The 13,090-nt window shown below is 36.3% G+C and overlaps 1 protein-coding gene across 2 annotated transcripts in view; it reads left to right on the top strand.

The window, feature by feature from the left end:
- Positions 1-5,766: 5,766 nt before the first annotated feature.
- The window catches only part of trim36 (tripartite motif containing 36), a 79,310-nt gene continuing 71,986 nt past the window's right edge, over positions 5,767-13,090 (top strand). For both annotated transcript variants that reach the window (XM_061928944.1, XM_061928942.1), the window contains exon 1: positions 5,767-5,898. In XM_061928944.1, coding sequence (XP_061784928.1) covers positions 5,836-5,898 — 63 coding nt within the window. In that variant the 5' untranslated portion in view covers positions 5,767-5,835. The remainder of the gene's footprint in view (positions 5,899-13,090) is intronic.

The following is a 13,090-nucleotide window of genomic DNA, read 5'->3' as shown; positions in this document are numbered from 1 at the left end:
AACAAGAATGACAAACACATTTCGGGAGAACATCTGCACCGTAACACAACATAAACACAACAGGACAAATACCCAGAATCCCATGCAAACCCCGCCCACCTCAACCGACGCACAGAGAGGGGTGGGGGTGAGGGGTGTATAATGTAGCCTGGAAGACTCAGGGCTGCATGGGATTCTGGGTATTTGTTCTGTTATGTTTATGTTGTGTTAAGGTGCAGATGTTCTCCCGAAATGTGTTTGTCATTCTTGTTTGGTTTTGGTTCAAAGTGTGGCGCATTATTAGTAAGAGTGTTAAAGTTGTTTTATATGGTCACCGTCAGTGTAACCTGTGTGGCTGTTGACCAAGTATGCCTTGCTGTCACGTACGTGTGCGAGCAGAAGTTGCAAACTGCATAACAAGGGGTTGGGCTGGCACGCTGTTAATACAGATGTAGAGGGCGCCAAATGCTGCACTATCATGGCACGCACTTATTATAACTGTAAGTAAGAGGCATTAAAATCCGGAAGACTCCCGGGAAATGGGGGAGGGTCGGCAAGTAAGCTGCTGAGCCGCATCAGAGTGATCAAAGAGCCGCATGCGGCTCCGGAGCCGCGGGTTGCCGACCCCTGTTCTAATGTCTCCGCTCGGGATGGTCTCCTGCTGGCCCCACTATGGACTGGACTCCCACTATTATGTTAGATCCACTATGGACTGGACTCTCACAATATTATGCTAGATCCACTCGACGTCCATTGCACCGGTCGCCCAGGGGGGGTGCCCACATCTGCGGTCCCCTCCAAGGTTTCTCATTGTCCCATTGGGTTGAGTTTTTCCTTGCCCTGATGTGGGATCTGAGCCGAGGATGTCGTCGTGGCTTGTGCAGCCCTTTGAGACACTCGTGATTTAGGGCCATATAAGTAAACTGATTGATTGATAATGTCCCTCAGCAATGCTTTTTCCGTCGATTTTTTTTTCCCTCCATCCATCCATCCATCCATCTTCTTCCGCTTATCCGAGGTCGGGTCGCGGGGGCAGCAGCCTAAGCAGGGAAGCCCAGACTTCCCTCTCCCCAGCCACTTCGTCCAGCTCTTCCTGTGGGACCCCGAGGCGTTCCCAGGCCAGCCGGGAGACATAGTCTTCCCAACGTGTCCTGGGTCTTCCCCGCGGCCTCCTACCGGTCGGACGTGCCCTAAACACCTCCCCAGGGACCAATCCATTTTTTTTTTTTTGAAACAGACAAACCGAAAAGTTGAACTTCCGGGAAAACACGCCTTTTTGTTCCTGTAATCAGGATTCTAATGCATTTCTCAGAGGAAGAAAATAAATTCCCTCCGTCGCTTACTCGGCTTTCCAAAGGAAAAGGGAACGAGATCACGCCGCTTACCCGCAGATGGAGCCTGTTACTCGGCCTCAATAGCTGCCTGCTGCCTGGGGGGGGGGTCATTGTTTGGACCCCTCCCACGCCACCCACGGATATACATAATGTAACATGAAATGCCATTTATTTTTTCTATGCTTTGTAGAGACATCAAGTGTAGGCAAAAAGTGTACATGACGATAAATATTTGCAAGCAAGATGTTTCAGCGGGGCGGATATGCAAATGTTGATTGGTTAGCCATGTTTGAATAATGTGAGGAGCCGAGCTTGGCAGCAAATACTACATCTGTGGTAAATAATAAAAACAAAACGCACACATATCCCTGTGTCTTTTGTTTCATCTATATTTACTTATATTAGAATAAACAGATTCGGTGGCATCCGTGCAAACATGAATTTGCATTGAATGAAATGTTTGTCATCAATTTTTCCACATGACTAAATTATGGAAATCTTTGTCTGGAAGACAAAGATTTGTAATCATTTGACCAGTGATTCTCAAACTATGGTACGTGTACCGCTAGTGGTACTCGGAATAAATACATGACTTGTATAAAGTACAGTGTTTTATTTTCCTATATTCAGTGTTACTGTTCAAACTGTGTGTAATGTTATATATATATATATATATATATATACATATATATATATACAGTCGTGGTCAAAAATGTACATACACTTGTAATTAACATAATGTCATGGCTGTCTTGAGTTTCCTATAATTTCTACAACTCTTATTTTTGTTGTGACAGAGTGATTGGAGCACATACTTGTTGGTCACAAAAAAACATTCATGAAGTTTGGTTCTTCTATGAAATGTGACCAAATCTGCTGGGTCAAAAGTATACATACAGCAATGTTAATATTTGGTTACATGTCCTTTGGCAAGTTTCACTGCAATAAGGCGCTTTTGGTAGCCATCCACAAGCTTCCGGTTGAATTTGTGACCACTCCTCTTGACAAAATTGGTGCATTTCAGCTAAATTTGTTTTTTTGTTTCTGACATTGACTTGTTTCTTCAGCATTGTCCACAGGTTTAAGTCAGGACTTTGGGAAGGCCATTCTAAAACCTCAACTTTTACCACTTTTGACAAGTGTTGGAGGTCATTGTCCTGATGGAACACCCAACTTCGCCCAAGACCCAACCTCCGGGCTGATGAGTTTAGGTTGTCCTGAGGAATTTGGAGGTAATCCTCCTTTTTCATTGTCCCATTTACTCTCTGTAAAGCACCAGTTCCATTGGCTGCAAAACAGGCCCAGAGTGTAATACTACCACCACCATGCTTGACGGTAGGTGTGGTGTTCCTGGGATTAAAGGCCTCGCCTTTTCTCCTCCAAACATATTGCTGGGTATTGTGGCCAAACAGCTCAATTTTTGTTTCATCTGACCACAGACCTTTCCCAGCCAAGTTTTTCAACCAGTCTTGCGCAAATTGTCAGTCTTACCAAAAGAACACAAACGTATGAAAAAGCTGACAATGTGATGTCCAAATCTGTGTGAGAAATGTCAAGTTTTAAACTTTGGGGTTCAGTACCCAGCATGTGGCGTATTTGTCAGAAAAAGAACACAGTAGGGGTGTGCCTGTTTTCACACATTTCACTCATTTAGGAGTAGAAGACTGAATGACATCATTCCAACATTTAGTCCCAACATTCTCAATCCAAGGCCTCAAACATCCTGGAAATCTAAATTTAGCTGCAGACATGACAAGCGTCAAGTTGGTCCTTATTTTTTAGCATCACAGATCTCTGCTCCATGTGTTTAAAATGTAGTGTTTGTTCAATAAGAAGACATTTTGTCTTATGTTTACTGTACTAAAGTGCAGACTGACTGATACTGGACTTTCTAAGAATTCTTCCTTGGGGAATTCAGCCCGACCCAAATCGAAGTTGTCCAGAGAGACTATCCTCTAACATCTCATCTGCAGCTGTGTTGAGGTGTGGTGGGATTGTCCCTTTGTGAGACATGCAACCCAACACAAGCACTACAACTACTAGAATCGCGAGACAAGGAGATAGTTCTCAGAAATAATGATGAAGAAACCGGATGATGTTCATCTTTATATTGTTCACCGGTGTCCTATTTTTACACAGGGCGGTTTGTACTTCTCTCTAACTTGACACAGTAACCTTTGTGCTAGACTGTTCCCATGGCAACCATAGTAGTAATACCTTGAGAGTCAAAGAAAAGGGACATTTTCATTGAGCAAATAAAATATATAAAAACACTATCAAAATAGGGACATAACCCCCAACTTGACTTGTAAATTGTGTGTTTGTGATCTCCTACGTTTTATTTCTCCATGCAATGCTGCAAATGTTTCATTGTTTAACAGTGATAACGTTTTGTTGTATTCTAAAAGAAGAACAAACGAATTAATGACAATCGATTTTTGCTTTGAAATTATTGGAAAGTAATACAATTTTGTGGAATAAAAAATCCGTCTGATAAGTCCATTGTCCAATTTTTAAGGTGGAAGGACGAAGGGCTTTGTTGCAAAAAAATCTACCTTTAAAAAAAAAAAAAAAAAAAGTAGCTTGCAATGACATGAGTTTTACTAGATTTTTAGATTTCACAGAATTTAATCTTTTTTTTTTTTTTTTACAATTGTTTTTAGTTTATTAAAATGTTTAATTAAAAATGTTACCAATTTTGTAAAAAAAAAATGTTTTAAAAGGATTTCTTATATTGACAGGTTGTTTTTTATTTTAGACTTTTTTTAAAATTTTTATTTCATAACCATTTCATAATTAAAACGTTTTATCTCCTAACTTTGACTTTATCTCATAAATACAACTTTATCTCCTAATTTCTATTTTACCTCGGAATTTTGTATTTTTATGTCAATATGTCCTTTTTTCCTCGTAATTTCACCTATTTTTTTTTTTAAAAATCTCATAATCCGACTTTCATCTCATAATTCAGATTTTTTTTAATCTCACGAGTAAGACTCTTTTTTTTAAACGTTTAATCTCATAATTCCGACATTCTTATTTTATAACTTCGACTTTTTAATCTCACAATTTTGACTTTTTATACGGAGCCACTAAAGGGACATGGGGGAAAACATTTTTTTTAATAATTTTTGTATTTTTAAAAAAATTTTTAGACATGTATCTCGTGCGCACGAGAAACTTTTTATAAAGTTATAAAAAAAAAAATAATTATTATAAAATAATTATAAAATGTTTTTTTTATTTTTTTTTATAACTTTATAAAAAGTTTCTCGTGCGCACGAGATACATGTCTAAAAAAATTTTAAAAAATACAATAATTATAAAAAAAATGTTTTTCCCCCATGTCCCTTTAGTGGACATGGGGGCACGAGAAACTTTTTATAAAGTTATAAAAAAAATTAATTATAAAATAATTATAAAATGTTTTTATTTTTTTTATTTATAACTTTATAAAAAGTTTCTCGTGCACATGAGATACGTGTCTGAAAAAATAAATAAAAATAATAAAAAAAATAAAAAATTCCCCCATGTCCCTTTACGGCTTTTTTTTTTTTTTATCTCATAATTTTGACTTTTTACCACACAATTTCTCATCTCACAATTTTGACTTTGTATCTTATAATTATGAATTACCATAGGGGTATAAAAAAAAAAATTACTTAAGTGGCGAAAATAGTCTTCCATGAAAAAAAGTGACACATTTAGAAAAATAAGTGTTGCACCAAATATAGTTGCAAAAAAAAAAATAGGGAAGGACTGTACTGCACTTCAATTTTTATGTTGAAAACTTTTCTTTTAGTTTGAAATAAAAAATTTACAAAGATATACAAAAAAATTATCTTTATACCTAAAGTGGTCGTAGCAAAAATGTAAATTTTTTTTGCAATTTTTTTAACACTTTTTCACCTATAATAGTCCCACAGTAAGCATATAGGCACATCATTTCCATTTTCTATTTACAATGTATTATTATTGCCTTGGAGCAACATTCCTTTACTGGAAAGTTTAACGCCAATCAATAAAACATTGCTCCTATTGATTAGTTCATAGGTCACTGGGGGTCAGTTAAGTGTCATTTCCACACACGGACACTCAAACCCCCCCGCACAATCATTACTTCATCATGTTTCATTGATTTCATTCAATAGGAAAAGCCTGACTTTTAACATATTGAGACTGTTCCTGCAGACTACAGAGCAGTAGCCATTGACTGCAATGTGAAAGGGGCTCTGTGATGGGGAGACGTCACCATGAGGGATGCTGGAGATGGTACCCAAGTGAGGGCGGAGGGGGTACCTTCCCTCCCAAATAAATAAAGATTTGTCTACTTGTGGTAAGGAAGGAAGAGAGGGAGGGAGGTGTCAAGCTTGCCTCATCTAAAGCACATCTGCTGTGTGTGTGTATGTGTGTGTGTGTGTGTGTGTGTGTGTGTGCAGTTTTAATACACCTCCCTAGCGCTTGCATCATCCCCATCCTCATCCTCATCCTCATCCTCCACGCCAACCCCTCAGCTGCAGCCATGTCGGACTCGGAGGACATGACGGAGTTCGCCAGCATCGTGGAGCGCATCGAGCGGGGCGAGGTAAGGAGAGACGCCGGCTGACGGTGCACACTGGGCGGCTTAACAGCCGGCAGCGGTCCGCTCGCTGGCCTGCAAAATGTGTTCCGTATGACTCTCGGTGTCACATTTACTGGATTGATCGCTATTAAAAGGAAGGGTGGGCTTCACCTCCTGGACCGTTTTGTGTCACATTTAGATGTTTTATTGTCGTTTTTAATGATTTTTTATTTATTTTTTTAACCAGAGAACGTGCAGGCTGCCATTCATTCTCACTAGCTTCACATATATGATATTGGACTAAAACCACATTCATTATATTCATACTGTACCCTCAACAGTCACTTCATTAGGCACACCCTTCTGTTGTAATGCACATATAATAATGCAACTAATGTTGTTGAACAGTGGAGCCATTTGTTTAAAAATGACATAATGCATCACTTTTGACTGACATGGTCACATATATGCACATGTTTCCAACATTCTTACCAGGTTATAGAATATTAAAAACTGAAATAAACCAATATTTTATAGTCCCACAAAAATATAAACATTTTTTTAATATATATTATCATTTGTCAGTGGCAACTCCTGCATGCTTATTTGTTTTGATTTATTTCATTTTGTTTAATATGTATGTATTATTCGCCTGTATTGAAGCCATTTTCCTCAATTCTGCCGTGTTGGCATGATGATTGTGTGAATGCTCCAAAGCATTCACACATATGGTTTTCTACAACAAAATGCATCTATTTATTGTGTGAATGCACCAAAGCATCCTCCCTTTTTTTTTTTTTACCCCCAAATTCATCTTTTTAAACGTATTACTGTGTGAATGGTTTTCTACACCAAAATGTATCCATTTATTAGTCAACTTGTTATGTGTGAATGCTTTGGAGCATTCACACATATGGTTTTCTACACCAAAATTCATCTTTTTAAACATATTACTGTGTTAATGCTCCAAAGCATTCACACATGGTTTTCTACACCAAAATTCATCTATTTAAATGTATTACTGTGTGACTGCTCCAAAGCATTCACACATATGGTTTTCTACACCAAAATTCATCTATTTAAATGTATTACTGTGTGAATGCTCCAAAGCATTCACACATATGGTTTTCTACACCAAAATTCATCTATATAAAATCTAAGTGGATACATTTTTTGGTGTAGAAAACCATATGTGTGAATGCTCCAAAGCATTCACACAGTAATACGTTTACATTTTATACGTACTACTGTGTGAATGCTCCAAAGCATATGGTTTTCTACACCAAAATTCATCTATTTATTGTGTGAATGCTCCAAAGCATTCACACATATGTTTTTTTACCCCAAAATTCATCTTTTTAAACGTATTACTGTGTGAATGCTCCAAAGCATTCACACATATGGTTTTCTACACCAAAATGTATCCATTTATTAGTCAACTTATGTGTGAATGCTTTGGAGCATTCACACATATGGTTTTCTACACCAAAATTCATCTATTTAAACTTATTACTGTGTTAATGCTCCAAAGCATTCACACATATGGTTTTCTACACCAAAATTCATGTATTTAAACTTATTACTGTGTTAATGCTCCAAAGCATTCACACATATGGTTTTCTACACCAAAATTCATCTATTTCAAGTTTAAATGGATGAATTTTGGTGTAGAAAACCATATGTGTGAATGCTCCAAAGCATTCACACAGTAATACATTTACATTTTATACGTATTACTGTGTGAATGCTCCAAAGCATTCACACATATGGTTTTCTACACCAAAATGAATCTATTTATTGTGTGAATGCTTCAAAGCATTCACACATATGGTTTTCTACACCAACATTCATCTATTTATTATTCAACTTATTATGTGTGAATGCTTTGGAGCATTCACACATATGGTTTTCTACACCAAAATTCATCTTTTTAAACGTATTACTGTGTGAATGCTCCAAAGCATTCACACATATGGTTTTCTACACCAAAATGTATCCATTTATTAGTCAACTTGTTATGTGTGAATGCTCTGGAGCATTCACACATATGGTTTTTTACCCCAAAATTCATCTATTTAAACATATTACTGTGTTAATGCTCCAAAGCATTCACACATATGGTTTTCTACACCAAAATTCATCTATTTAAACATATTACTGTGTTAATGCTCCAAAGCATTCACACATGGTTTTCTACACCAAAATTCATCTATTTAAATGTATTACTGTGTGACTGCTCCAAAGCATTCACACATATGGTTTTCTACACCAAAATTCATCTATTTAAATGTATTACTGTGTGAATGCTCCAAAGCATTCACACATATGGTTTTCTACACCAAAATTCATCTATATAAAATTTAAGTGGATACATTTTTTGGTGTAGAAAACCATATGTGTGAATGCTCCAAAGCATTCACACAGTAATACGTTTACATTTTATACGTACTACTGTGTGAATGCTCCAAAGCATATGGTTTTCTACACCAAAATTCATCTATTTATTGTGTGAATGCTCCAAAGCATTCACACATATGTTTTTTTACCCCAAAATTCATCTTTTTAAACGTATTACTGTGTGAATGCTCCAAAGCATTCACACATATGGTTTTCTACACCAAAATGTATCCATTTATTAGTCAACTTATGTGTGAATGCTTTGGAGCATTCACACATATGGTTTTCTACACCAAAATTCATCTATTTAAACTTATTACTGTGTTAATGCTCCAAAGCATTCACACATATGGTTTTCTACACCAAAATTCATGTATTTAAACTTATTACTGTGTTAATGCTCCAAAGCATTCACACATATGGTTTTCTACACCAAAATTCATCTATTTCAAGTTTAAATGGATGAATTTTGGTGTAGAAAACCATATGTGTGAATGCTCCAAAGCATTCACACAGTAATACATTTACATTTTATACGTATTACTGTGTGAATGCTCCAAAGCATTCACACATATGGTTTTCTACACCAAAATGAATCTATTTATTGTGTGAATGCTTCAAAGCATTCACACATATGGTTTTCTACACCAACATTCATCTATTTATTATTCAACTTATTATGTGTGAATGCTTTGGAGCATTCACACATATGGTTTTCTACACCAAAATTCATCTTTTTAAACGTATTACTGTGTGAATGCTCCAAAGCATTCACACATATGGTTTTCTACACCAAAATGTATCCATTTATTAGTCAACTTGTTATGTGTGAATGCTCTGGAGCATTCACACATATGGTTTTTTACCCCAAAATTCATCTATTTAAACATATTACTGTGTTAATGCTCCAAAGCATTCACACATATGGTTTTCTACACCAAAATTCATCTATTTAAACGTATTACTGTGTGAATGCTCCAAAGCATTCACACATATGGTTTTCTACACCAATATTCATCTATTATTCAACTTATTATGTGTGAATGCTTTGGAGCATTCACACATATGGTTTTCTACACCAAAATTCATCTTTTTAAACGTATTACTGTGTGAATGCTCCAAAGCATTCACACATATGGTTTTCTACACCAAAATGTATCCATTTATTAGTCAACTTGTTATGTGTGAATGCTCCAAAGCATTCACACATATGGTTTTCTACACCAAAATGTATCCATTTATTAGTCAACTTGTTATGTGTGAATGCTCTGGAGCATTCACACATATGTTTTTTTACCCCAAAATTCATCTATTTAAACATATTACTGTGTTAATGCTCCAAAGCATTCACACATATGGTTTTCTACACCAAAATTCATCTATTTAAACGTATTACTGTGTGAATGCTCCAAAGCAATCACACATATGGTTTTCTACACCAATATTCATCTATTATTCAACTTATTATGTGTGAATGCTTTGGAGCATTCACACATATGGTTTTCTACACCAAAATTCATCTTTTTAAACGTATTACTGTGTGAATGCTCCAAAGCATTCACACATATGGTTTTCTACACCAAAATGTATCCATTTATTAGTCAACTTGTTATGTGTGAATGCTCCAAAGCATTCACACATATGGTTTTCTACACCAAAATGTATCCATTTATTAGTCAACTTGTTATGTGTGAATGCTCTGGAGCATTCACACATATGTTTTTTTACCCCAAAATTCATCTATTTAAACATATTACTGTGTTAATGCTCCAAAGCATTCACACATATGGTTTTCTACACCAAAATTCATCTATTTAAACGTATTACTGTGTGAATGCTCCAAAGCAATCACACATATGGTTTTCTACACCAAAATTCATCTTTTTAAACGTATTATTGTGTGAATGCTCCAAAGCATTCACACATATGGTTTTTTACACCAAAATGTATCCATTTATTAGTCAACTTGTTATGTGTGAATGCTCCAAAGCATTCACACATATGGTTTTCTACACCAAAATGTATCCATTTATTAGTCAACTTGTTATGTGTGAATGCTCTGGAGCATTCACACATATGGTTTTTTACCCCAAAATTCATCTATTTAAACATATTACTGTGTTAATGCTCCAAAGCATTCACACATATGGTTTTCTACACCAAAATTCATCTATTTAAACGTATTACTGTGTGAATGCTCCAAAGCATTCACACATATGGTTTTCTACACCAAAATTCATCTATTTCAAGTTTAAATGGATGAATTTTGGTGTAGAAAACCATATGTGTGAATGCTCCAAAGCATTCACACAGTAATACATTTACATTTTATACGTATTACTGTGTGAATGCTCCAAAGCATTCACACATATGGTTTTCTACACCAAAATGAATCTATTTATTGTGTGAATGCTTCAAAGCATTCACACATATGGTTTTCTACACCAACATTCATCTATTTATTATTCAACTTATTATGTGTGAATGCTTTGGAGCATTCACACATATGATTTTCTACACCAAAATTAATCTATTTAAACATATTACTGTGTGAATGTTCCAAAGCATTCACACATATGGTTTTCTACACCAAAATGCATCTATTTATTGTGTAAATGCTCCAAAGCATTCACACATATGGTTTTCTACACCAAAATTCATCTATTTATTGTGTGAATGCCCCAAAGTATTCACATGTATGGTTTTCTACACCAAAATTCATCTATTTATTATTGAACTTGTTATGTGTGAATGCTCCAAAGCATTCACACATATGGTTTTCTACACCAAAATTCATCTATTTATTATTCAACTTATTATTGTGTGAATGTTCCAAAGCATTCACACATATGGTTTTGTACACCAAAATTCATCTATTTATTGTGTGAATGCTCCAAAGCAGTGGTCCCCAACCACCGGGCCGCGGCCCGGTACCGGTCCGTGGACCGGTTGGTACCGGACCGCACAAGAAATAAAAAAATTAAAAATTTTTTATTTTATTTTATTTATTTATTTTTTATTAAATCAACATAAACAACACAATATATACATTATATATCAATATAGATCAATAAAGTCTGCAGTGATACACTCCGTAAGCACACATGATTGTATTTCTTTATGACAAAAAATAAAAAAAATAAAAAATACCAATGCTTTGGAGCATTCAAACATATAGTTTTCTACACCCAAATGCATCTATTTATTGTGTGAATGCTCCAAAGCATTCACACATACGGTTTTCTACACCAAAATGTATCTATTTAGCATTCACACATATGGTTTTCTACACCAAAATTCATCTATTTAAACGTATCATTGTGTGAATGCTCCAAAGCATTCACACAATTAATTATTTCTCTACTTCTTCTTCTTCTCCAGATTTTGGCGCGCTCTACCTTCCACATTATTCACCCGATTCAAGCCGTTCCAACTTCAAACTGTTCAGCCTATTTGGGAATCGCGGGCTTTCCCTTGACAAATTGCAAAAAAATTCCCAAATTTCCTGTAATTCCAGGTTTTGCGGGACATTTTTCCCATTCAAAATGAATTAGCCATTTTTCAAACTTCCACCATTTCCACATTTTTCAACCTATTCAAACCATTCTACTTTCAACACGTCCCACTCACCCTGGACATTCCAACTATCGTGTTTCCAAGTAAAAAAAAATTCCAGGAATTCCCGTTTTTCAAACCCTTTTTTCATGTCGACTACTCCTTCCACGGTTTTTCAACCCACTTCAACCGTTCCACCGTCAAATTATTCCTCTTAATCAAAAAAATGAAGTTGTTTTTTGAACTGTAAAAATTCCCGGTTTTCCTGAAATTCCAGGAATTCCGTAATACTATTTCTCAATTAAAAATGTTACGCCTTCAACATTTTGTCGACTGATTTGAAACATTCTAACACCTACAAGTCACAGCATTCAAAATATTTAGCATTTTCCAAAAAAATCCCAAATTTCCATTAAATTCCCATTGAAAAGAATGGGTCATTTTTCAAAGTTCCACAATTCCCACATATTTTTCCTGATTCACACCGTTCCAACTTCAAACATTTCAGCCTGTTCAGGAATTGAAGTGAATTGAAGTGAATTATATTTATATAGCGCTTTTTCTCTAGTGACTCAAAGCGTTTTACATAGTGAAACCCAATATCTAAGTTACATTTAAACCAGTGTGGGTGGGCACTGGGACCAGGATGGCGGAAGCGGGGATTGAACCTCGAACCCTCAAGTTGCTGGCACGGCCACTCTACCAACCGAGCTATACCGCCCCAATTGTGTTCTCCCTGTCAAGAATTAGTCATTTTGAACTAATAATATTTTGTCCATCCATCCATCTTCTTCCACTTATCCGAGATCGGTTCGCAATTTTGTTTTCCATCCATCCATTTTCTACCGTTTGTCCCTTTTTGGGGTCGCAGGAGCCTATCTCAGCTGCATTCGGGCGGAAGGCGGTGTACACCCTGGACAAGTCGCCCCCTCATCGCAGGGCCAACACAGATAGACAGACAACATTCACACTCACATTCACACACTAGGGCCAATTTAGTGTTGCCAATCAACCTATCCCCAATTAAATCAATTGATTGCGGGGCATGATTTCGATGTTTTTTCTTTTCCTAATAATGAGAAGCCAAAGGGACAAGCGGTAGAAAAAATGGATGGATGGATAGTGCTGCAGGCAGTGTGCACACGCCTCTTGTTTACTCCTTATGTGGCACACTTGGCAGCAGCTGTGCAGTAAGCTTGTGGATAATAAGGAAGAGGGTGCTTCCATTTATTTTAGTATCATTTCAGTGCAAAGTGCACCTGGC

The sequence above is a fragment of the Nerophis lumbriciformis genome, linkage group LG33 (genome assembly GCF_033978685.3).
Source record: "Nerophis lumbriciformis linkage group LG33, RoL_Nlum_v2.1, whole genome shotgun sequence".
Taxonomy (NCBI): Eukaryota; Metazoa; Chordata; class Actinopteri; order Syngnathiformes; family Syngnathidae; genus Nerophis; species Nerophis lumbriciformis.
Note: the sequence above shows the minus strand (reverse complement) of the source record. Positions and strands in the feature narration are given on the sequence as shown.